The sequence below is a fragment of the Streptopelia decaocto genome (genome assembly GCF_964273445.1).
Source record: "Streptopelia decaocto genome assembly, chromosome: 2".
Classification (NCBI taxonomy): Eukaryota; Metazoa; Chordata; class Aves; order Columbiformes; family Columbidae; genus Streptopelia; species Streptopelia decaocto.
The window spans coordinates 108,444,180-108,471,557 of NC_138655.1; the positions used below are offsets into that span (position 1 = coordinate 108,444,180).

Genomic DNA, 27,378 nt, shown 5'->3' on the forward strand with positions numbered 1-27,378 from the left:
CTGGAAGGCTGCTCCCTGGGGTGAGGAAGACACCTGCTTGCGTAAGTAAGACATTTTGATGAATCTCTTTAGAAGTACTCATGCTGAGAGAGCCGTCAGGACCTGCAGAGCACTCTATCTCAGCTTCATGATAATGGGGTTTTCTGCAAAATACTGTGGAGTGGCCACCAATTAAGGTCTTTTCAGTTTTGCCCCTTTTGTCTTACTGACATTGCCTGCGTTCCGGCCATTCCCAGCCATTATGATTTTACACAAGATAGAAGAAAACAAGAAGGGCTAATTTAATGAGTCTTTTCACAAGCAGATCCCTTGCTCTCAGCAACCCAGGTAGGCACCTACATGCAAGAAGCCTCTGTTAAAGGGACATGAGACATCTCACTGGGCATAGACATGGAGTATTCCACAAGAGGTCAAGAAACTTTGATAACATTGCTACTTCAGAAAGGTTTGAGCTGGAAACTCCTCCAATGTCTGAAGCAAGTATTACTTTTGGAATGCAAAGACACGATAAGAAGAGTAATCTCGTCACCTGCCATGATGCAGCTTCCTATAGAGCACCCACCACAGAGCTGAACTCTCCAGGTCTCTCATTGGTCAGCAATGGGAAACAAGGACCGTCAGAGAAAGGCATAGTCTAGGAACTAACTGCAAGCACTCAGCACTGCCCTCTAAAAAAAGTTTCTCTCTCTTAACTGACTATAGACAACACCCTGGAAGATAAGGCTGTAGTTTCTCAGTTACAAAAAAGCTGGGTGGCTGAATACGCACTGGTAGTGTCATTGACTGATCCTGATTACAGAGGTTATAGTTGTGTTGTCCCTTTCCTCATCTTGCTGGGCTTCTGTGATTGCTGGTAGCAATCTCACAGTTTCTGCACTGCAGCCTGAGTTTTCATTATTAGAAGCAGTTGCACTAATATTAGTAATTCCCTGAAGCCTGCAGCTTCACTTCGACAACTACTTTTTCTAACTGAATGTTTTGCATTTCACCTGGGCAACCACCACATTGGCCTAATATTGTCCAATAGGGTTTTCCTCTGTTAGAAAGGAGGTTTTCTTCCACTTTATGGACTTTACTCACAGGAGGATTTCTTCATTCTTCCTCTGGCCAAGAAGTTGCATTAATTTGCTCAGCTTTCCAGCGCTGGGACATGAAATGGGCAACACCTTCATAGCCAGCATCAGGGGAAAACCTCACCAGGTATGTTGAAGCCACTCATGTGTCTGAGGAAATGGTCCGTCTCCTCTTCAGTCACCTAGGCTAGCGGCCTGGACAGGGACATGTGTGAGACAGTGTGGCATGCAGACCATGAGTTGTTCCTGTATCAGACACCCATCCTCCAAAATCTTTAAGACTCTTCAGGCAAAATTTCTTCTCTGCTTTCTGGGATTACTTTGGTAGTAGTATGGTATCTATGAGCCTTGCTTTTATTGACATGGCCTTAAAAGAAAGTCTGTTGTCTTCACTCACCATCAGATAGTTTTTCCTCTGTTACAGAGGACACCAGCTGCTGTCTCACTTTTCTAGGTTCAACATGTGCACTCAAAAGTTCCCTGCAGCAACAGCCCTGCCACGGGGAACAAGCCCAGTATTTTGTGCCTTAGTGTGGGGCTCTCAATGCACAAATGTTGAACTGGGAGGATGTGTATCCGAACCATAGTTTGTATAGTGCTGTATGAAAATACCTGCTGGGAATATTTTTTCTGGCTCTGACCACAGCTCCTTTGGACTCAACTTGCTACGCTTTCCACAATTTGCTTCATTTTCTCTCCAGAGCAAAAGGAACTTACTCTTGTACAGACCTCTTGAAATAATAGTTTCTTTTAAAAGGCTGATTACATCGCCATTTTCTGTTTCTTCCCTAGTAAGTGTGGCTGTGAAACACACATCTGCTCCTTTAATTCTTCCTCCACTTTTGCAACATACTGCCCCACACAACTGCAGTGAAGAAAAATCTCCTAAAGGAATTTTTCTCTAGGATTGTATATGCTGTCAAGGAGCACCTTCGTAGCTTAAAAGTGCTGCAATGAAGTCTTGGCCATGCAGATGCTAGAGGTTTGTCAGGAATGTCCTTTAGGGACCTGTGATCTGTTTCAGTGGCAAACAGCATAGCTATATACATGCTGATTCAGCTCCTGATACCCAGGGACAACAAGAATAATCCATTTTTTTTCCATCTGAACATAATTTTGCTGTGTTGACATCTGTATTCTCAATCCTTTCACTGTGGAGATTCTTCTTGCACTAGTGGTGTTCCAACTGCTGCTAGTTAAGCACTTTCTTGTGGTGGGACTTCCCTTGTTTTCGTAAAGTCTTTTGTTTCTTTCCCAAGGCAGTGGTGTCTTTCGCGCTCCAGACTGCTGCCCCATCCCAGCTGTTATGGAGGCCCTGTGTCTTCTGCTGATCTCAGCACCCAATATTAATTGGTAAGTAGTTAGCCAACACATGGCTTCCAGTTTCTTAGGAGAGGCTGTTTTATGATGTTCACTTCATTCATGATGCCTGAAGTTCTTCGTTTGCTATGCAGTGATTTACATTCTGCTGTGATCCAGGTTTACTTTGTACTTCCCAAATTTTGGCTAAGCAGTGGTATTCCCTCTTGTCTTGGTTGTATACCTCTAAGTTGTCATGTATGTTTTCACCTCCTGTCAACATTCATGCATCGCACACCCTTTTCCCAGGAAATCTCATGTGCCATTGACAGGCCAGCAGGTGTTTCCTAACAAATGTTGTGGCTGCTCATCTCTTCTTCTAGTATCACCTGCCTCGCCCAGGACAGGCAGGTTATATTTAGAATATGCTGCAAAGTCTTGATAAATAATAGTCTATAGAACAGGGAGTTATTTCCTCCTTGAAATAAAGAATTGCGCTTTTTTGCAGTGATCGGTACATCTCCAGACTGTCATTTTCTTCCTTGTTGTACTCATTTTAGAGGTTTGGCTACTTTAAATCATACTCTCGTGTTAGACACCACGATTCCTTTACTTCTTTGCACCTTGCTTGTGAAAGCGGCAGCTGAAATGCCTGAGCTATTGGTACCAGAACCTTTTGCAGTTTCCAGGACATAGCCCATGTTTGCAGGCCAACAGTGCTTAGCTGTTAGATAAATCCCATTTTATTTGACTCTGCTATGAAATGGATTGCACAGATATCAAGTTCTTTATTGAATGAAACAATTTTCTGTCTTGGGACCAATTTGCCAGTGCATCAACCACATAGAAAGAGAGATTCTGACCTTTCTCTTTACATCTATATTCAATGTGTATTTCTCCAAAACGTGGGGTGGAAGACCTCCATTTTTCGTCAGTCCTACTGGTGCAGGCAATGTCAAAGTCCAAATGGAAGCTGGCTTCTGCACATCTTCTGTCTCATGAATACAGATTACTTTTTCCCCAGTTACCAGCTTTGAATGTCACAGGTTTTCCTTTGGCCTTATGCAGCTAATTAGACCTAGGAAGCTAGCTGCATTGTGATCCTTCTCTTTGTACTATACCGTAGCCAAGAAGAGTGCTGTGTCGCTGCTGTCGCCTGTGTCTCTTGGAGGGTGCTCTCCAACTGCAAGCACTGTACACCGTGTACTTTTCTATTTGCTTATGCCTCATGCTTCTGCAAAATGGTTTACTTTGTGGTTGGAATCAAACAGCCTTATCAAAATGCAACTCTTCAATAAAGCTGAAATGAAACATTTGGACTTCATGAAAACAGAATGTTTTGCTATTTTGCACGGGGGAGTTTAGGAAGAAGGTGAACAGCTTCTCAGTTGTTGAGTCAACATTTAGGGGGGTGAGGGGGGAGAGGATCTCCCTAAATGGCCAGAGCATTATTTTCTTTTAGCACAGTTTTGACAGTCGGAATTGGAGATGATGTCAGCATACAAAGCTGCAAATACAGGAAGATGATATTTCAATCTAGATCCAATAGCATATTCACAGCTGTCTGTAAATTAGAACAAAGAATAGCTCAGTGACTTGGGAGCTTGCAGACATGTAGAACTGTGCATCTGCCCACACTTCAGGCTGATGGGTTACCAAGCAATCCCGACCTGCCAGGAGGACAGCTGTGTGCTTGTGGTGCTGAGTCCCAATAATGCCTTGCTAAAAGGCAGCATGTCCTATATCAGGGTCAGTACCTACATGACATAATGCCCTGACTCCCAGGCCAGGGATACCTCATATACGTACATGCATACATCTCCAACGTTACTCTCACCCGCCTACAGGGCTAGATTTTTAAAGAGTGCCAAAGGGTGTAGATAGAGTACTCAATGGGAGTGGGGCACCAAAAACACCAGTGACAATCAGTTTGCTTCTATAGGTCCTGAACATATTTGGAAAACTGGTTATGTTTCAAGCATAATAATAACTTTGGCCAAAAGTAAGTTTGGTTATTTGGTCCTGCAGATTGTTTGATTTTTAACTGAAATGATACCCATTAAGGACAAATTTCATTTTTGCTCATATTTTCTCCTAATTGTTTATGATGCAATTGAGTAGGAAATAATTTTTGAAAAATATTCTTTTTAAAAGATTGACTGTAAAACCTGTATCTTCACCTGTAGTGGTAAAAACATTCTTTTAAGTAACATTTTTACCCATATTAATTCTTCATCAAATGTTTATTCACAAACTCTTTCTTGCTAGTACTGGATTTCATAATTGAAACAAATTGTATTTCAGAAATTATATTAATAGAAAATAATATTTGGTCATATTCTAATTATTTTCAAATACCAATGGAATTTATTCTTTATTTGTGTGGTAAATGTAGAATTAAAATTTACTGACTGGCAGGGGAAAATAAATAATTTTGCTTGTCATCCCCCCACACACATTATATTAACAAATTATTGTACCTGGGTGTAGGTGTATAAAGGAAAAATAGGGGTTGTCTCATTTAATAGAAATGATTACATTTTGAATTATCTTACATACATCTAATACGCCAGGGGCATCTTGGGAGCTAATCAACACCTGCAAATCTCACAAAAATTAATGGATTCTGTTTATAAGATATTCATGTTGACTTAGGCCCAGTTTGCACCTAGATTTTACAAACTAATGAAGGTATACCAGAGGGGACAGAGTTTATACCTGCAAAGTATACATTAGCTTAAACTCATTCCTTGAACAGAGTAGAAATGTACCTCACTGGAAGCATAGCTGCATCTATACTACTGCTCTAACTGCTCTATCTAAAATGTTAAGCTGAGTAGCGAAATAAAAATATCCAAAAAAGAAGGAGCAAAGTGACTTGCTATGGTAGAGCAGAGGAGCTGTAGGAAGCTGCTACAAGTCTTGACCTCCACCGTGCTGCAAATGCATGGTGATGGCAAGCTGTGGGCAATACCCATTTGAATCTTTCATAACACCCACACAAACATCAAAGGGACACAAACAAGTAAAATCTGATCAAAGCTTTTGAACAAGGATCCAATGAGCTTTCAGACAACTGTTTTGGGACAGCCCCTGCTCATGCCCCATTGCCAGTCACAGCAATCTTGAAGAGGAGACTATCAGGCTCGCTGTTGGAGACCAAAAATTTCCCCCAGCTGTAGCGGAGAGAGTAATGTAAAGTAACCCAAAGAGGTACCAGGGCTTCCTCCACTGACCCCCATGAAAACCAGCTCTGCTTGGGCACCCTGAGAGAAGCATTAGTAATCAGCCTACAGATATTGTAGCATCTGGATATATTACTTGATGAGCAGGCACATATCTCTACAATGTTCTCTCAAACCTCACTAAAACCTCACCAAAACTTAGGGCAACGGCTGCCCAGGCATATGAAGTTCAGGTCTGCAGAGCAGAAGAACTGTTCAGGTGTATACAAAGAGGCACACCTACAAGGGTGCCCAAGGAGGAAAAGATGAAAGCACAGCAACCTGGAAAGCTAATAACTTATCCTAGGCTTTTATGGGCTCCGCTGAGTTTGACCTCTCAGCGTTAGCAATTGGTTAGATGATGTAACTAGGAAGAGGGGAAACATCCCTGTCCCATCTATCACATGGCAAGGAGGGTCCTTACAGCTCCCCTTCGGCACCTAAATCAGGAGATCTGCAGCAGCTACGCTCCCTTAAAAAACTGACTGTTCAGAAGCATCGGCGAGCTTCATGGTTGCAATGGCTCACTGCAGAAAGTAAGTTAATGGGAAAAACAGCTGAAAAGGTGATTAAAAAGAAAAAAAAAAAGAAAAAAAAAAACCACAAAACATAACCAGTCTTAGTATCTTAGACCACATATTTGCACTCCGTTCTTCAAACAAAAGACATGATGAGCTTGTGCACGCACACACACGCTCATGCTTATTCTATGCTTTTTCGCCTCATCTGGCAGCCGCTTTCCAGTCCAGCAGACACTAACATCTAATGAGTCAAACTTCCCATTTTCAGACTAATCAGTCGGCTGCACTAATTGCAAATGCAAATATGCAAATTTATATTAATTAATTACTCTGCTAATTAGTTCTGCGGTCTTTTTGGGGTAATAAATCATTGTGCAGTGGAAGGGAAACACGTCCTGTCCCATTTCACTCCACATAAAAATTTAATGTACTCATTGAAGAAAATATATTAAAAAAACCCTGATTCTGATAGCTCTGTTTCTACTGATGAGTCCCCTACAGAAAGGTATGATTGTAAGGAGGCTTTCACATCTCCAGCAAATGCCATCACTAAGGTGCCTGTTAGCAATTTAATTATCACATTACGAGCTCCAGGAAAAGCCAGTTTGCTGTGCTGCAGGCTGTGACTCTGAGCTCCATAGTTCACACATTTTGCGGCAAGTGCTGTTTATACATACATGAAAGATAATCTGGAGAAAAGCATTCCGTTTACTCTACCTGAATGGACTGCTAAAGCTTGTGCTTAAATCTCAGGAAGCTGTAGCTGCTAAAACCACCATGACTATATATGCTTTAGTCTTGCAGCCTCACTAGATCATATTTGAATGGGTTGTCAGGAAGAAAGAAGAGTAGCTGAAGAAGAAATTACTTGCAGAGCCCTCCCCTTGCCTTGAGTTTTACTTTGTCTCTGATTCATTCCAACGGGGAACTTTTGATTCCCAGTCGGCGCCACCCCTCCCTTGCAGCCCTCACCTCCCCAGTGCGCTCTGGGGATAGAGATGGTCACTCCATTGCCTCCCCACTGGTGGTCTGCCCAGCTTCACGGGACCCAGGGTCTTCCTTCCCCACAGTGACGTGGAATCGTAGAATGTCCTGAGTTGGAAGGGACCCACAAGGATCATCCAGTCCAACTCCTGTCCCTGCATATGATGACCCCACACTTCACACTGGGTGTTGTCCAGTCTCTTCTTGAACACTGTCAGGCTTGGGGCTGTGACACCTCCCTGGGGAGCCTGTTCCAGTGCTCCACCACCCTCTGGGTGGAGAACTTTTTCCTCATGTCCAACCTAAACCTCCCTTGGCAGGTACAGCAAGTTCCTCACACTGACTTCACACCCCAGTGATAGCACGCAGGGTGGTGCACCGGTGGAGGCTCGGATACCAAAGCCCATCAGTGGATCTCAGTATGTCAGATGGCTCAGCTGATTCTATGTCCTCCTCCTTTTAGGACAGGAGAAAAACATCCTCGTAGCATAGCAAAACAAATGGCACCTGATTGTGAAAAGAGAGTTACTGAGTCTTCTTGTCATATGGAGCTATACAAACTCACAGCAATGCTGTGGTGCACGTTTTCATCACAGGCATCCCAGGAGCCAAAGGCTTTCCTAAGAGGTTTAGGAAGGTGTTAAGCGAAGTATATCTTCTTATCTCACACAACTCAAGGCTAACTAGAAATGCAGCATCTCCCACAGCTCTCGGAAGGTTTCTTCATCCTCCACTTGCTTACTACTCACTTATATACCATCGTTTCAATAAATGTGAAACATTCACAGAGTATTTTCTTGAGAGTTTGAATGTTATCAAGTGGTTTAATCCGCCCCATAGAAATAGGCCAAAAACCAGATAAAACCAGATAAAGATGTTATAAAAGTCAACAGTGTTCTTCCTGCATCTCTGAGATTCAGGCATCTCACATGTGAAAAGTCTTCCTATATATACATATATATAAATTCAAAAAAAAGAAAAAAAAAAAAAGATTAGCGAATGTTTTGCTTTATGCTTTAAATTATTGTGTCTAAATTGAAAAAATAAATGAGGTTTACAGGTAATTAAATTCCAATCGCCTTTATCATGCTAGGTTTAACCAGAACTTGAGTTGTATATTTTTCTCATCATTTGGAACCCTAGGATAGTTTATTTCTCATTTATTTATCTTTCCTGTCCAAACACTGGAATAAAATACTGTTGAACTGATAATCTGAAGTCCTGTGACTTAGATTCTAGGAAACAGAGGAAACTAAAAAACCTAAAACAACATAAATTTTTTGTCCAGGCAGTTTATGGAATGGCTGAAGATGGAATTTATTTTTTAAAATTGCCACCTTTGATTGAAATACTAATATGCACTAATGGTTATCCTATTTAACATCATGCACATTAAAATAATTCTTTAAAAGCAAACCACCTTTGTGATCTTTCTAGGTTTGCAGGATCCTGGAGTCACATGGGATCCAAATTGTTTGTTTGAGAGTACAGTGTTCCCCACCTGCTGTGAGTTTTGCTTGCTATTTCAAAAAACAGCTTTTGTTTTGTTTTGTTTTTTTTAAAAAACAACAACAACAACAACTACAAGTTTTAAGAGATTAATATCTAAAGATTTTGACAAAACTTCACAGGTAACTCTTTAATAATGAAGAGGTACAAGATGGTAATGGGACTTTGTTCTGACTGTCTGTAGTGTTCTTTAAAGAGTTACATTTAAATCATAATCACATAGGGACACAAGATATAACTTAAGACATCTGAGAAAGTCTCTAGACTCTTTGATGGGTTAGTTCAATTAGAAAGCTTCAACAGCACATGCATCTTTTGCAAATTGCAGTAAGCTTCCGCACAGGCACTGCAAACAAATTTTTTTTCTTTTTTTTTTTTAATCATGCAATTGCTAAGAAAGTTCTGTCAATACTTAACTCTGAAGAATATTTTCTTGATTCAGAATACTTACATACAGTCAGAAAAAAAGTGATGCTAATAAAAAACCCATCATGACAGTCTATGTTTATTCCCTTTCAGTTACTTTTGGCTGATATTTATTCTCCTGTCAGGGCTGTGAAATTAAGACTTCTCTTAACATATAGGACAGCAAGACCCATTTGGCATCCAAGATGAAACCCAGATGAGTGTTAAGATTGACAGTGTTTTCACCCTTATAATTAGCTATTCACACAAATGGGGTTTTAGTTTGCACTTATGCTTGGAACATGGCACTTCTTCGTACAGAGAGCGGCATTCACATGTTAACGTTTTTGCTTTTGTTTTTTATTGGCAAGTAAACCAGTGTACTTGATACTGACTTCTGTTGGTGTTTTGCTCTATATTATTGACTATTTATTAGTGTCCTATTTCAAAAGAATTTAATGTGGGCAAAGCACGAACAAGAACTACAGTGGTGCCCCTTTCCTTTGCCCTGCTCTGGAGGAAAAGGACACCTGTCTAGAGTCACTCTGCTGCTTCCAGGTGAATGCTTTTCACACAAATAACGCGGGGCACCGCTTTCCAGAATTTTGTTTCTTTGGCGGGGAGGGATAGAGACCCCATTCCCTTTGCTGAGGGAAGGATGGGTGGCCCTAGTGCAACAGAACACATACAACGCTGAGCTAATTTGCAGCCTTGTCTTCGGCTGTGCAATGACTCAGTGATGTCTGGAGGAAGGGCGCAGAAGTAGGAAACCTTATGGCAGTACAGCAACCGTTGCCAGAAATTCATCGAGAATTGTGATGGATTATGAACAAGGTCCTGTTCGTTCTATATCAAGGAATAAAAGGCTCAATGATGGAAAAAAAGGCAAAAGGACGGCTAAATGTTAGATCTGAGATGCGACTGATTTGCTCATACACAGTAGGAGTATTAAACGGAAAAAAACCCCCAAAAAACATTCTAAGTGGACTACATTCAATATGTACTCAGGCTAGAGAGCTCGCTGCCACAAGAGCTGGATTTCAGAAATGTACGTTTGCAAAAAGGAATTGATATGCATATCAGAGTTACCATAATTAATTACAATAACATTTTTGGGTCATGCTTCAAGGCTCACAGAATTCAGCAACTGTTAGAGAACAGGCTGAGACTTAATAAGGGTAATCTCTTTTTAACCTTCATGTATACACTTTAGGGGTCCCTCTTTGGCAATGGTTATTGCCAGAAAACAAATAAGAGATGTGACCATTCTTAGGTTTAAACAAACAGGAAAAATTCTTGTGTTTGCAGCTATGTACTATAACACGGTCCTTCCTCTGATGGGAATGGATGGCTTTGGCAGTTGATTTAATCTCTTTCCTAATTCTTTATAAGGCTAGAATAAAAAGGGGAGGAAAGTAAAGATAAGGAAATCCTGACACTCGAGTAAAAGAAGCGGGGTAATAAACAAGGCCTTTTGTACCAAACTGAAATTAATTAATATTGTTAATCTGTGTAGAAACAATTGCATCTACAATGGACAAGAGGACAACTAACAGGGTAGATTAAAATGAAGATTACATATAAAATCACTGGGGGAAAAAAAGGCAAATAAACTAATGGTGGAGAAAAGGCACAGAGAAGCCCTGAAGGCAAACAATAGAATGAATAAGTATGGTAACAGCAAACCACCTAAGCAAAAAATAAAAATAACGATTGGGAAAGCAGCAGTAAAATGGGAAAATTATTTGTCTATACCAAAGCTCCACGACCGCAGCTCTTTGCCTCCAGGCATTCCGAGCACAAGGATGGCTTCTCACCCAAGTGGTGAGATACCCAGAGAAGCAAGCCAAGACTGCTGTTCATCTCTCTTAGAGGAGGAGAGTGATGCCTCCCTCTCTGCTCCATACAGCACCATCACCAATATCTCAGAGGGCAGACTTGAGGCCAGGCCAGGGGGATATAGCAATATATAAAAACGGTGGGAGCCCAGGGCTCAGATGCTGCATTTGCAGCTTGCCCAGGAGGGCAGCAGCAACAAGCATTTCTGATGCAAATCAAGGTGTGAAGTGGGGCAGTGCTACAGGACTGGGGACTTCCACTGGTGCAGATCAGAAAAGTGGAACTGAACTACCACATCTCCACTGGACATAAAAAAGTCTGTCTTACTCTCTTGTACTGTATTTCAAAGTCCTCTGCTCACCTTTGCTGGGGGATACTTCACTGTACTACACTGAGGCAGAAGTGCTGAGCCTGCTATATGACAGCTAAAACAGAGTTGTGTCTGCAAGAAAACTTGAAATAGTTACAGCTAAACCAAAATCAGAGTATTCTTTCCAGTAAGTTATCCCAAAATTTCCGTGTTTGTTTTCAATCCCAGCCATGATGCAATATTTGCTTGATATACTCCCTAACAGTATTTTCAACTGGAAAACTACATTCAGATTTCAGAAACTGAACCTTTTCAGCCTTGACATACAAAGCAGAAAACAACAGCTCATTGTCAGACAATTAAAACAGAGAAATGCCTATTTCTTTGACAACACTTGGTGCTGTGGGAGTTTTCCTCAGGGACAAGCACCCTTCTGCAAGACCTGCTTCCTACCCTGGCAGCACATCGTGCTACATGGTGATGGTCATTCGGAGGTAGGATTGCACAGTGTCCTGTAAAATGTGTTATGGCCACAGAATAAGAGACATAAAGAAGCACTGGGGCCCACACCACAGCTCCCATGACCCAATGTGTCTTCCTAGGACAGGGTACACTGACATTTAACTAACTAGAGAAATATATGTTTTGTGGCAACACAATGAACAGATTATTCCTGTTGGGATTTGTTGACCTCACAAAGGACTGTCATTTTTGGCTTTCTGAGAAGACAGTCAACAGACTTCACTAATGACAAAACACACCCAAGACAATTCTGATTTGCGAGAACAGCTTTATCATGAGGAAATTTTTCTGGCAAAGAATTTCCAACAAGCTCTAGTCCTGACCCTGCAGAGACTTAGAGTGGAATTAGATTTAATTAAAATCAGTCACCAAAAATTTGTTTGTTTTAAGTAAGTTATCTAACACATGCACAGAGTTAGTGGAAAGTAGTGGAAGGTGATTCATTGCACTTAGTTTAGACACACCAGTAGAAGACGGTGCCTCCTCTTAGACAGGTGGCTTTCACACAGGCAGCTGCTGAGCAGTAAGCTGGGAGTACGTGAGTCCTTGCACATCTTCACATCTATGTGCAGGGTTGTCACTCATCTAACATGGTACTGGTGCTGAGTGAAGTCCATCTAGAGCTGAGCTCAGTGAAAAGACCCTACCCTCAGTCATCTTTAGCATCATTGTGGTTGCATGTGTCTGGACAAAATGGAAATAACATTATTTCAGGCTCTGTAAGATTGAATGGAAAAGACCTGAAGCTATGACACTAAATATGTGGCTGAGAGCAAAAGTTGCAGCAGCCTAAAATGACAGGAATTTCTTTTCATTCCCTAATCGGAAAAATTCTGGATGAAAATGGGATTGATGGATTTGGAGAAAATTTTTGATTGGATTTTAAATGTGCTAGTGGTGTACAGTTGGCTTCACCACATTGTGTTTAAGTGGCTTAGACCAAAGCCTTGAAATGAGTGTACTAGTACTTAAATAAGGGAAAAAAAAAAGACTCTAAAAAAATTAAATTAGCTAGGTTTTGGGGAGGATTCTTACATGTTTTAAAAGGCTTGCTTTGGGAGAAAAGGGGTTTTTGTTGTTGTTAACTCATTATTAATTTTTAATTCCTCTTTTAATTTCTCAGTTGAATTACCCTCTAACATAAAGAGCAGAGAGCAAAAAAGTTTTGCATGTAGTTCTTTAACATTCACTATCTAGTTTATTCAGCGAAAACTCAATTAAAATGCTGGCTTTCAGTTAAATAAGCTTTTTTTATCAGTTAATTTCTTTTACTTTATCTTAACTATTTTTCTTTTTCAGCATATTACTTATACAGGATAATAGCTTAGCTTTGAGCAGTAACATGGTAGGAACAATGAAAGTTAAGTTTGTAGCTGATTCCTAAATCCCTTTTCCTATATAAAGCATGTAATTTCACACTTTTTTTTCTGCAAGAGCAAAGACACACTTGTCATGTTTGACTATAGCTTTCCATAAACAGCTGAAATAAAGCATTAGTGTGCAAGATGTGATTTGACCAAAGGAAAGATTTCTTGACCATATGCTTAACAAAAATGCAATTTAAACATCTGACTTCCTTGGTAATGAATTATCCAGTTTCTCTGGAATAGAGGAGGCAGCACAGTTGGGTTTGGATGGGTTTTATCAGACTGCAAACTAGCTGTGCTGTAAATAGAGAAATATAATACTTGAGCTAGATCAGGCTGGAGAGGAACAGAAAAATGTTTGTAATGCATTTTTAATGGGACATCCATGTGCTCCATAGACAACATCACTGACCTTTCTTTTTTCTGCTCTGCCTTCAGTTTATCCCTTTCTAGCTCACACCACCATTGCCACAGATAGGTAATAATCAGTACCGTCACTCTTGCCTTAATCTATGACCAGGGTAAGATATTTCAGAAGGCAATCAACCCAGTGGAGAAAACATCAAAGGGGAAAATATATTTGTACCTTGGAAATCTTAGGTTTGTACTTGAGACTTGGACACATCAGGCTCTTGTGTGCTTCTCTAGAGCACCCTTTCTTTCCTAATCACTTGCAGATATAAATTGGGTTCTGTGCATGTGGTAGTGGTGTACATGGAATTTACAGCAATATTCACAGCATCCACCTCTGGGAACTTGTCTCTTACGGTTTCAGTCAAGAACAGATGTTTTAAGTATGTAGCTTGAATAGAAGTTTCTTTATTTTTCCTCTGAGGTTGAAAAATAAAATTGTTTCACTGCATGATCTTTTCACCACTTAAAAGTTAGAGTTAGGTTGATGGGAGGGGCACATGTGCTTGTGCATTAGATCCAGAGACTGAAAGTTGCTGAGCTCTCAGTGTATTTCCCACTGTACATCTGACTTACCATGGGAACTTGAGAAATATCTCCTCCATCTATGAAACACTGATATGAACTCAGTGAACCAGCAGGCAGTGAAGCTCAATTTCAGTACGTACAGTGCAGGCAGATCTCTGTCTGCCATGTGCTGTAAGAAGTGCAAAGTAACTTCTACAGTACCAAAAGTAAAAGCAAGCAAGGCAGATTTCTCTTGCACAGTTCCGATAAGAAGTCCTCGGTGCTTTCATTATCTTTTCCAGCCACTGGTAGGATTTTGCCATTTTAAACATAGCAGACAACCAAAAAAATTCCAAGTTTTTATTCCACAATGCTACTTTTGTGCATAAACAGTTATTAACTTTGCATCAATGTCTCCATGGATTAAACAGTCCCTAAGTACACATTGACAGCACAGATCGTTATGGTTATGGACCCTTAACATTTAAAATGGGAGGGGAGGGAGGTTGCGTGTGTGCATATTCATCTCCTTGCTCCCTCTCTTTCACAAACTATAAGGTTTAATAGCGATTAACACTAGACCACAGCACTTCTAAATTAACGATAGCCCTGCCAATTCTAATTGGTATTCTAATTAGTCTGACAATTCTACTAATTAAGAACATTAAACTTTTTAACAAAGGCTATCTTTTTTGTGTTGTGTTTGGCAAAATGGAATTGAGGGTATAGGGGAGCCTGAACTGCTACTTCAGAGAACTGCTGATTATTTAGATTATTTAGGGAGCACGTAGAAACATTTATGTAGTGTATTTAAATAACAAGAATAGGATACACCAAATTACAGAGAAATAGATTAATAGAGTGAAAACTGCAAATCCAGAATATATGGATGAAAGAGGTTTGCCTTTAGGAATCACCAACTTAGTCCGGGTACTATAGGGATTTCGGTACAGTAGGCAAACAGACACATTTCTTTCTTTGGAGAAAGCTCACATTTCTAGATTTGTTTTCCTTCAGATATGGAACAAAAACAAACAAACAAAAAAACCCAACCAAAAAAACAAAAACAAACAAACAAAGTGTTTCTCTATACAAAATTTTCAGTAAATATTTGTCTCACATCAATCAAAATGTCTCATTTTGAAAAAAACAACTTGCTCTAGTTTTGATTTTATGTATTATATGTGATTTTGAAAGTAAGTATCCTTCTGAGCCCCTTCGAAATGAAGTCCTTTTCCTAAATGTGTTATTCTCAGAATGAAATTTCATTATCATGCACTTAATACACAAAGTTTTCTGCTGAAACGAATACGCAATCTTCTGAAAGAAAACATGTTCCATTTTCTGCCACTTCACGTTACAAGGTCAAACTGCAAACATCTTGTTCATAATCAAGATTTCTGTTTCCACAGGAGTCAGAACATTTGCACAGAGTCTTTGCAAAAAATCTCATTGATGTTAGTTGGTGCCGCAAGAAACAAATGAAAAATGGACTGAATGGAAAGCAATATTTATTCCAAACCTCACCAATCTGACCATCATGGATTTCACTTTTCCAACACCCATCCTTCAGAGTGCAGTGCAGGAGCTCTGAACTTGGCCCCACACTGTGATGCCAAGTGCATTTCCTCCATCACTTCAATTTGTTATTGCACTGCCTGTATTCACACTGTTCAAGGGCTTAGAGGTTTGGGGAGAGACGGCTATTCCAGTCACCATCTGCTGGTGACAGCAAGATGTTCTCCACACAGCTGTCTTCAAAATTCATAGCAAAGTACCCTTTTGAGATAAATTCTACCTAGATGGCTATACATAGCAAGATGCCTTACAGGTCCAAAAGCACAACGCAGAAAGGCCAGACACATACTGACTGACATTATGAAAAATACCATAGGGAGGAAAAAAAATAAAAGGATTCCTAACTTGCAAAAATACATGCATATTCGGTACTGTATCTGCTGACCACTGACTGTTTTAGCATTTTGCAAACTATGTCCTCTTTAACCTTTTCCCATTACTTCAAGAACTTAAAAGGTCAGGCCCCCAGTAAGGCTACACAAGTCAGGTAGAAAGTCAGCTTACATGGCAAGAAATACAATAGAGGGGAAATGCCAGCAGGATTCGGGCTCCATATTTAGAAAAACAAATTTGGCCAGAAAAAAAGGTCTTTTTGCCAAACTTCCAGGTGCATTCTGGCCATGGTTGCTTTAAACTATTGGGTGATTCGAACCAGTCCTCAGCCAACCCAAGGACTGAAAGGAAAACTCCAGGCTGCCAAAAGATACTATCCAATTTCTTTTGCACAACCTGTCAGGTGAGACCACTTTGCAGAGCAGTTACCTCCAAAAACAACACTGTGTGCTCAGGGCTATGGCAAGAAGGACTGATTTCTGTGATGCCTGGTGGCTGAGGAAGCTGGCAAGCTGTAGGGCTTCCACAACTCCTTAGAGATTACGCAGGCATAAGAGATGGAAAGTGATGGGAATTACTCAAACTACTATTTACTTCAGCCTGTACTTAAACGTGCAATAACCTCACATCTCTTTATGTCAAATGGTAATTTTATGTTGATTTTGATACATTTTATTACTGTTGTTAGACAATGCTTCTTCCTGGACGATACCCGCTGATCTTACCAAAAACATCTATGCAGGTATAAGCAAAATCCTCTCCTGAGCTCTGCTTCCTTCAGGTTTGTGCTTGAATAGACTGGAACCATCTCTCTACTCTTAATTTTGTCTTCTTTTCTCTGTCCTAGAGAAATTATGAGGCTTGCAATGGTGTTCTAAGAAATTTACAGCTTACAACATCAGTGTGTCCACTTGCCCAGGGAATTTGGTGAAAAACACATTAAAATGGGTTTTCATAAAGATTAGAAACATCAGTTACTCTTAAAGTAGATCTGCAGGTAGGAGCAGTAGAATTGTTCATTCATCACTGAAAAAAAGTTCTATGAAGACCAATTTTCCAAAATGTTTTTGGAAAAAGATCATTACAGCCCAATCTGAATTCAGCACCATTTTACAGCTCAGCTGAAATTGGCTGTGCTTTTCACTTTCTGAGAAGCTTGGGGATTGAATCCAGAAAACAGTTTTATAAAATCCTGTTCTATTTGCAGTCAAATTCTGCCACTAAATCTCCAGTACTGTCAAGGGAAAACTGATTGTGGGGGTAAAACTTTTCAAATGACCCAGCTTCCATTCTCAGCTGTGACAAATTTTGTCTTGAGGTAAAATGTGGTGGTCAAGATCCTCCAAAATATATACTGTCCATCACCCACTGCCTTCAAAACAGTGAAGATACATATAATTTTGTGTAATAGGAAAAAGCAGGAAGGCTGGAGGATCCAGTGACTGTATACTTCATCTAATCTGCTTCTGAAAAATAATTTCTGGAGTGTCTGTCAAACAGACATTGGGTTCTTGGTTACTCTTAACATTTGTGTCAAGTATTTTAAATCAATGGAACAAGTTCAGGACCTGTAAGTAAGTTCCTTGTGCCTCCCTTTTCCTTCTGGAAAGCAGCATTTCCCTGCTCCATAGGAACATTACAAACATTGAATTCTGACACTGGTTTAGGGGTTTTTTATAGTGCAAAGTTACCTTTCTTTTCAATAAGGAAAGACCTCCAGTAAGGTTTTTAAATACATGCTTTACCACATGTTGCAGATGCTGGTTGGCAATCGCACATTCTAGGAGAAGTCAAAAATATAACACAGATTTTGGAAATGTGAGGGACACCACAGTTCATCAGCAGCTTGGGATGTTTGATTGCACAGCTTTTCTTCTTTTTAAATGGAAAATTTACTTATGTTCATCAGACCAGTATCTAAGGAAGATCCCTCTCCAAGAACTGTTCTAAATTCAGATCCTAGAAAGCAAACCAAAATGAGGATATGTTCCCATTACAATAAGCCTAAGTCATCCTGCCCCACACATAATATTATTTCATATAAACAAGAACCTCAGCTGAGCTCTGCTGTTAAGAAACTACCTGTATATGTGTACACAAGAGAGAGAACTGAGATTTTACAAGCAACTGTAGCACTGGCATTTCAGCATTTCCTGCTGTCAGCTACACAACTTCTCAACTTTAATAATGTGCTTTCAAAATAGGTTTAAAAGAATTATTTCTAAGTGTCCGCTTTTTTTTTTTTCCCCTAAGATGTTCAGATATTATTTCAGTATGCTGCTAAAATTTGCCTGAGGACTGCATGCAAGAGAAAGGAAATGATGATTCTTAGGAGCCAACAGCTCACCTGAACTTGGATAAAATTTCATGGGGGTACAGAAAAGTCATTTCTATAGCCTGAGGGCTTTCTCTCTGCTGAGTTTCAAAGGTCTGCTGCAAATATTGGAAATGTCAGTTTCTCATAAACTTCTCAAGGATATTTTACAAAGTTCCCCTTACAAAACATCCTATAATTTCCTGGGAGGGAACTGTCCACCAGAAGTTGACATTACTCTTTGGTTTTATTTTGCATTTCTGTTAAGTCAGTGTTAATTCAACTTCTCTATTTCCTTGTGTCTCACATTTAATTTAGAACATGCTGTGTAGTCCTAAGCAAACTGCTCATCTCAGCATGTGCTTTCTATATGGCTGTTCTGCTCTTCTAACCGAGTCAGCGCCGTCACCATGTGCTCAGTGCTCCCACCACTTCCCAGAGGGGCATTTTGCCCCAGCACCACCTCGCCACAAAGGGCTCTGTGCATCGTCACTCCCTGAGTGATGGATAATCCTCTCACAGGGAGAAGGCTGTAGGAAGGGAGAAAAGGTATCAGGACTGTCCACACAGGTGATCTAAGGAGAATATCCCATCAGGCACCTCTTCCTGAGGGAGTGGGGAGAAGAAAGCAGCCCATCAGCCTCAGACATTTTGTAAGGAAGGAGCACCCTAAATTATGGAAAAAAACCAAAACATTCATTATAGCCAGGACATCTGCCTGGGGAAGAAGCAGCAGCACAGATCTCTTCTGGGATCACATAACCACCACCTCTTCTAGAAGGGACTGGCTGCAAAGTCCATCTCAAAAAACGCACTTTGAGGGGGACAGAAACATTCTCAAAATGAAAACACAGAGGAAGCATGCCCTTGAATCACTGTAGACAGCGGCAGAAAAAAAGAGAGGAAAAAGTCAGCATTGCTAGCTAGCTGTTTGACAGAGATTGCCATTAAATAAATAGTAGATACTGATAATCAGGGTCAGGATGTGTGCTACAGCCAAGTGTCCCTGCTGCAGCCTCTAAAGGCTGATGAAATTACTGATCTCAGAGCATCCTCAAGGTAGGGTAGCAGAGGGCGTGACAACCCCAGTCACCTAATATGAATAAAAGAAAACCCAGTTTCTCAGATGTACCCTAGGGTTGCTTCACATCAAAAAACAACAGGAGTGATCTTAACCCTCTGCAATTTCAAGAAGTGACACAGCTACGTTACTGGTCTGACTAGATCATTTTTCCCCAGGGAGAGAAGTACCTTAAATCCCATATTGTTGCAAGGTACATATCACCTCTTAATCTGGTAAGAAAATTTTCAGGCTCTATCATGCCATTACTTTTCTAGGGTGGAACACTCAATTTTTTAATATAATTTCCATTTTAAGAGTATTTGGTTCGACTCTCAACTCATTTACATCAGTGTAAGACATGAGCAGCTCAAAATTAATAGGATTATATCAAACGTATGTCATATCTAAATCAGACTGATTTTAGTCATGTGTTTCAGAAATCTTAGAGCGATTTATGGTCACAAACTCATTTTTGGTTAACCATAAGCAATTAGTTTTAAAGTCCATTTTCAGACTCTATATTCATGTTTTACTCAAGCGACTCCCATTAAAACAGGGTAACTAACCCCCTCTGCAGGTCTTTCATATTTGTCCCTAACAGGCTATTCAAAACAAAAAACTAAGGATGTCTGATTAGTGCAAGAAGTACATCCTCATTACAGGGGGCTTAGATAGTGCAAAGCACATTTCTAATTTCTAATATTTTGCAGCATTAGCAGATGGGTTAAAATCACATTTTCAGACAGAACTGAATCTTCTTGAACTAATAACGTAGGTTTCGTCCCTGAAGCCAGGGGTCCTTATTAGTGTCTTCCTTAATCTCTCCTGGGAGGAAGACGTATATTCCTATACATCACTTTAGCATTAGTGGGAGAGAGCTTAGCCAACTTGATGGGAATGGCAGGTTCCCCTCACAAAGTGGTTCATAGCCTACAGTAGTGTACTGGGGACACAGAGAGGCAGAAAAGAACTGGGTCATCCCTGAATGGAGATGCATGTCACTTCAGGCCCACAGGATCAAACAGTATGCACATCACTTCAGTTGAACATAGAATATGCATCTGGCATGCAACATGCAGATGACATGTGGTCTGGCTCCTCCACTGGTAGCTGCGTCTGTGGGGATGTCTTGGTCCTTCCTCCACCAGTGGGTCCCAGTTCTGACAAGTCTGAAACTCACTGGAGTTGGCAGACCAGAGTCACTGCCCAAGACACCATCCTCCTTTGCCCCACTTCTGTACAACAAAACAAAGCACAATAAATCGATCCATTTTAAAAAAAAGTATTCCCACCTCCTCCTGAGCTTTGAACTCAGCAGAAGGCTGGAGCCACTGTTTCTCATGCTTTTACCCTCCTATTTGCCCCTCATGGCCTGGCTTTGCAATTTAGGATGTACTAGACATATATTTTCCTGCAGTCTCGCTCCAAAGGCAGCAGAGATACCTGTCTAGTGAAGGTGACAGTCCAGCCCCACTGCAGGTGTATGGTCAGGTTCTGGCATGGACACCAATCACTGGAGCCTGCCCAGAGGTGAGTCAGTTCGGAGGAGCTGTTTCTGGTCCACTCCGGGGGGTTTGGGCTGCACATGTGGGTACTGTGGCAGGAAGGCAAACTCACACCAGACTGTGAGGGAGTTTGCTATCATGGGATTGCCACTGTGACTTCATGTGCACAAGGAGCAGAGTTGCTGAGGCTTTCAGTGCTTACATTAGAAAGATGAGGAAAAAAGGAAAAAGATTTAGCTAACTCTCCCCCTCCTCAACAGTCCCTCGCTGCCCATGAGGTCCTGTTCCTACCAGTGAATGATCCAGACTACAACACACCAAACTGGTCCCCAGCAAACATCAGTAGAGTTCCTTAATTCTGATGCAACTCTCCTGTTACAGCACAACTGGGAGATATGGGACAGGGATGGTGGGAGAGGGCGATGAAAAAATTAAAAATCAAAAGAGAAAAAAAGAAAAGAGGCATCCCCTGGAGATCCAATGATAGCTTATTGAAGCTATTCGAAGGGCTCCCATTGATTGCAGTGCAGTTTGGGTCAGTCCCCCTGATGCACCGTGGAGGTTCTGCCACCCTTTGAAGTCAATATTATTTCAGTGAATCTATTGATGTTTGGCTGTGTTAAATGTATTATAATAATATTGCATTTGAAACAGAGTCACATATAATTCAAAACTATACAGCTTGGGCAGAGGAAAAAAAAAATGTGATTTGTGTTCAGTGACATATTTGGTGCTGTGCAGCCATTATATAGAGTGCATTTAACTGTTTTGTGTATTATTCTTAACATGCATTCACAGTAGACAGCAAAGCAGCAGTTACGGGGTATGCTGTGAATGCATATTAACAGCAGTACACATTTGCATATCATGGATCCATAATACAAAATGTGTAGTAAAATCCTTACGAAAAGTTATTATGCATGCACAGTAGAGGCTTTTTAAACCTTGATATCTCAGCTATTTTGTTTCTCCACTATTTATTTGAAAATATTAAAAAGGTCAAATGATGGATTAAGAATCTGCAAAAATGTAATGTTACTGCTACAGAGGGAATCCTTCAACACAAACTAATTTATTTTGATTTTAGTAGCAGTATAAGAGCCATTCAAAACTGCATTTTACAATAATATTTTAGTAGGTTTAAAAAAAAAAAAAGAAAAGAAAACTACTACAGCAATAAAAAAAGACAGAAAATATTTTTATAGAAGTGTATTTCAGAGGCTGGGTGATATAACTGGAATTTTTGACAGTCCTTCCCTTAACACTGAGCTTCTACAATGTCAACCTTTCCTTCAATTTCTCGCAGAATTTTTAGTATGCATTGAAACAGGGTTTGGTTCCTCAGGACTTTGCATATTTAGATTATCGTGCATTGTATTATACTCTGAATATGCAAAATCCTTGAAAAGGTTGACAACCCTTAGGACCTTCCACAATATAAATCTTAATACATAAATTCCTATTGAGAATAATAGGATTCTACCCTCTCCTCTTTTACACACATTTAGGATAAAATGGAGCAAATGTTATTAATAGTGCAGCTCTTGCTCCTTTTGAACAGTTGCCACTTAAGTTTTAACATCTTCGTCACTTCAAATACATTTGCCTTAAAAAAAAAGAAAAAGAGAGACCTGAGTTTTGTAAAGAATCAATGACCTGATATTTTTCACTTCTGGAAAAAAAAAATACAAAGTTTGAGGTGAAGGTTTTTTTCCTTTTTTTCTTAAAGGCTCTAAAATGATTTAGCACATACACGTAGATGTACATAACACGCTCTGCCCGCACACACACGTTCTGCTGCTGCCTTAATTTTTATTCCTGTCTCTAATAAAAAAATGCCCAAACAGATTTAAATGAAACTTTGTGAAAACAATATAATTGGATTGGGGCTGAGAACATTAATGCCAAGCTTGGGCCCAATGTGAATTAAAGCAGATGAGTTATAAACCCTTCAAAAACAGGATTTATAGTGGAAACACTGACACAGACCCATAACAATAGCAGCTCTGCCAGGGATTATTTTAATACTAAAAGCATACTCAGTAGCTCACTTTTTAAAAGAGAGATGACTTAGTCACTAAAAAGCAGTGATACGTGATAATAATGAAAGCGAACTTTAAAAAAATGTTTCTAAGATGTCATGTCATTTCCCCTATAACTCTCTTGATATCACTTTAATTTAAGAAGTGGCATCTCACATTAAAAAAAAAAAAAAAAAAAAAAGGGAACAAACTAAAACAACACAAACCACAAACACACCAAGGTGGAGTTTGCCATAAGCTCCATGGCAAAGCTGAGCAGAGAGGCTTTGTCAGCTTCATTAACAGTTTCTTGCCCATGGAAAGAGACAAAAGGGTTAAGGGAAGAAGAGCAGGGACTGCAGGAGAAGCAGCTGACGGGAGCAAGGGCACGAAGAAAGCAGCAGCCAGGGAGCAGGGAGAAGATTTTTATGAGGAAGAAGTGTGTTTCCAAAGGAAAGAACTCAATTTTTAAAGAGATTTCGAGGAAGCATTTGCAAAAAGGCCAGGGAGGCCGAGAAAATTTGGCAGAAGGGGGAAGCCCTCTGAGCCCTCCGAGTCACGCCTGCAAGGGTCTCACCCCACCAGGAGCAGGTGCACCCCAGTTGCATTGCACCGGGGTAGGATGGGGATGAGCAAGTCCTGCCACACGCTTCCAGAAAAAGGCATCGCTTGTTAAAGCTTCATGTGGTATGTCCAGTTCCTCACAAATGACTCTTTTAATTCAGGAATGTCAAAAACCACCAAGGGATGTGAGGGGAGGATTTCTTAGTCAGCAAGAGGTTTCCTCTTGTTATCCCGCACTCTGGGGCAACACACTACACTCAAAACCCTCCCAACATTCCGAAAATTGCTCCCAGCAGCATCACACAAAAACTACTTTTTGTGACTATGCTGTGTGTTATAGCGGCGGCATCACTTCCCCATTCCTGCCTTCCTTCCCATGCCTTCTTTATTTTTATTTTTTTTGCTGGGTACCAGGTGCACCAGAGAGACTCGGATCAATACAAGACAGCACTTTTCGTATAAACAATACCGTATTAACAACCGCAGGGCAGCCGTACCTGTAGGCAGGGATAGCACCAAATGTTGGCACGACTATCCGTGCAGCTAGACTGCTAAAAAGAAGCAGCTCCAGTGGAAATGCACCTACTGTATGTGAAATGCTGGTGCTTTTTTTTTTTTTTCTCTCCCCCTCTATCAGTCTAACCTTCTGTGTTGATACATGAATGCTGGTACCCACTTAGAGGGATGCCAGATGATCAGTGCAGAATGAAGGTCCCAGGAGAAAGGCTCACGTGGTTTTCTCTGCCCCGTGACGTCACCAGCAGATGGCATGGGTACCAGCTCTGGCAGTTGGCATCAATGTCACTTTTTAGAGATCAATGAGATAGTGCAGATATACACAGATCTAGACTCCAGGAGACGATGCGACATTCAGACTGAAAAGATTTGGAAGGCAAAAAATGAAAACTGATTGTTGAATGAAATAAAAAGCTAAGGTAATACAAATAAAGATATATTTCAGTTGGTGCTGGGTGTGCATGCAAGTGTTTAAAGATACAGTATCATTGTCTTGTATTTTATGTATGCTATTTGCTGTCTAATAACTCCTCCTAACATTTTATTCTTCTGATACAATTGTATACTTTCGTTGATGTTATGTAATATTGCAAGTGTGTAGACAATACTGATAGAGTTAGTCTTTGACTGGGGTTTTTGTTTAGTTTTGTTCTATTAAAAAAAGTCCCTGCATTCGTTTTGTTTGTCTCTTTGAGGACCGTCGGGTCCAAGCTTTTGCTGCTCCCAAACTGCAAACAAAAGCAAAATAACTGGGAGAAGGAAATTTTTTTCCCATTCCAGACTGAATTCTGATCACACGTGCAGGGTTGCAGTCAGAATCCACAGACCGCTCCTGTCAGCTACGGGCTCGAAGGAGACGTCTGAGCCTCGCAGAACATAAACACTGCTATAGTGTGCAGGGAATTTTTCACCTCCCCCCCCAATAATTGATGGGGGAGAAAAAAAAAAAAAAAAAAGAAAAGAATAAAGCGAATAAGTTGGTTCTAACTAAACAGATAATTTTAATCACAATTTTTGCTGGGAAAAAGAGGGGAAAAAAAAAAAAAAAGGTAGGGGGAATTTTATTTCCTAACTCTAACCCGAATACTTTCAGGGTTGGATCATTCTGATTTTTGTCTTAATATAAAATAAGCAATATGTGATTTTCATACAAATAATTAGAAAAAAAATATATCTGTTTTTAATTATGTTACTAGCTGAGTGACTGGGGGAGGGCGGATGTTCCATTATTTGTTTTTTTCTACCCCCTCTAACTTACTGGAGTTTAATATCTTGATTCATAAGGGAAGAAACATGGAGGTGAAAAAAAATCAACTTAGAAACATAAGCCAAAAAGTGTTTTTAAAATATTTAACCACCAGTTAATAGAGAGATGGCACTTTTTAATTTTAAGCTTTCGCTTTTTCGCTTTCCTCATTTTTTTCACACAGGGGAATGTGGATTAATAAAATGTCTGTATTGCTTTATCATGTTTTGCATTTCTTTAAATTCCATAGTGGCGATGGTTTGAAGGGCTTGTTTAAAAATAAAATAAATGAGCAGGGAGCTAATTGTACATTTTAAATACTGATTTACTCCATACTTATCTGTGAGAAATGTGGCTTTTTAGTTCCAAGATCCTGAATGTTTCAAGTGATTTTAAAATATTGGACAGCTTTCATTTTTTAAAAAGTAGAACTGGAATTGGCATTTTATGTAAAAAAAAATATAGATGGATAGATAGGTTGTGCATTTATACATATACACACACTTATACCTAGAGCGTGCATGCAGACACACAAAAGGTGCATGAGGATGTGTGTTTAAGTCGGCAAACTTTAAAAATGGAAATATTTAAATATTGTGCTGGCATTCTTTCAGGTAACTTAAGATTATAGAACCATGTTAACACTACCGTTTGATGAGTCTGTTGTAATGCCAGAATCCCAGATGTGCAGAAAGTTTTCCAGAGAAAGTGATGATCAAAAGCAATTGAAGAACCCCGAAAGCTTTTCGAAGCAGATTGTGCTCAGAGGAAAGAATATTAAAAGATCTCCTGGAGAAGACACAGAAAAAGAGGAGGAGGAGGAAGAGAGAGAAGAGGAGGATGAGAATGGCTTGCCCAGGCGAAGGGGCCTTCGGAAAAAAAAGACGAGCAAGATAAGGATGGAAAGGATCAAATTCAGGCGACAAGAAGCCAACGCTAGAGAGAGGAACCGGATGCACGGCCTTAACGACGCCCTGGACAATTTAAGGAAAGTGGTGCCCTGCTATTCTAAAACACAAAAACTGTCCAAAATAGAAACTTTAAGACTAGCCAAGAACTACATTTGGGCTCTTTCTGAAATCCTGCGAATTGGCAAGAGACCCGATCTGCTCACGTTTGTCCAAAACTTGTGCAAGGGTCTGTCCCAGCCAACTACAAACTTGGTGGCGGGATGCCTGCAGCTGAATGCCAGAAGTTTCCTGATGGGCCAGGCGGGTGAAGGCGCCCATCACACCCGCTCGCCATACTCCACTTTCTACCCCCCCTACCACAGCCCCGAGCTCAGCACCCCCCCGGGGCACGGGACTCTCGACAACTCCAAGTCCATGAAACCCTACAATTACTGCAACGCTTACGAGTCCTTCTATGAAAGCACTTCCCCCGAGTGTGCCAGCCCACAGTTTGAAGGTCCCTTAAGTCCTCCCCCAATTAACTATAATGGGATATTTTCCCTGAAGCAAGAAGAAAGCTTGGACTATGGCAAAAATTACAATTATGGCATGCATTACTGTGCAGTGCCACCCAGGGGTCCCCTTGGGCAGAGCTCTATGTTCAGGTTGCCTACAGAGAGCCACTTCCCTTACGACTTACATCTGCGCAGCCAGTCTCTCACCATGCAAGATGAATTAAATGCAGTTTTTCATAATTAATGAGGAAAATGAAAATAAACAGTGGTCATTCACCTCCCCATCTAATTAAGAGCAAGCAGATGCTTGGGCACTGCATAATTGGCACAACTCTATTTAACGTGTTTACTAGTTCCTAAAGTGTGTTTCAACTATTGTGGGGATTTTCTATGTATTAATAAACCCTTTTTCCGACAAGTATTTTTCCTTTCGTTTTTTTGTCTGTAAACACTGTGAGATTCTGTTTCCTCCCAGAGGTTATTTCCACCCCCCTTTTTTTTTCTTTTTATTTCCCTATTTGCTTGATTTGTTGAGCAGTGTGTCTGAACAATATCGCTGAAATAAAAGCATACACACTGTGTAAAGTCAATGTTTATTTTGATTGTACAGTAATTATACAAATGCATGTTATTCAAATCAGATAAATTAAAATGATGTATTTATAATTGGTAGAAAATATATATTATGTATTTGAGGAGAACTGGATTAAAATTATTCAGAACTTTAAAGAAACTATCTCAGAACTGAGATGGGCTTGCAATATGCAGAGGTGAGAGTGCAGCAATATTGAAAGCTATGCAAAAAATGAAAAAAAAAAAGTAAACATAAAACAAAACAGTTTTTTTGTTTGTTGTTTTTGAG

The 27,378-nt window shown here is 40.3% G+C and overlaps 1 protein-coding gene across 2 annotated transcripts; it reads left to right on the plus strand.

Annotated features, from left to right (window-relative positions):
* Positions 1 to 26,760, plus strand: NEUROD6 (neuronal differentiation 6; the record flags this gene model as incomplete). 2 transcript variants are annotated; one of them, XM_082044909.1, is made up of 3 exons in its annotated part: positions 1 to 41; positions 2,337 to 2,426; positions 25,726 to 26,760. In XM_082044909.1, exon 3 carries the CDS (start codon positions 25,747 to 25,749, stop codon positions 26,758 to 26,760), a length of 1,014 nt encoding a protein of 337 aa, XP_081901035.1. In that variant the 5' UTR covers positions 1 to 41; positions 2,337 to 2,426; positions 25,726 to 25,746. The 2 variants fall into 2 exon arrangements, with proteins under 2 accessions (XP_081901035.1, XP_081901034.1); XM_082044908.1 differs by lacking the exon at positions 1 to 41 and adding an exon at positions 1,090 to 1,200 and having other exon boundaries at positions 2,333 to 2,426.
* Positions 26,761 to 27,378: the final 618 nt, after the last annotated feature.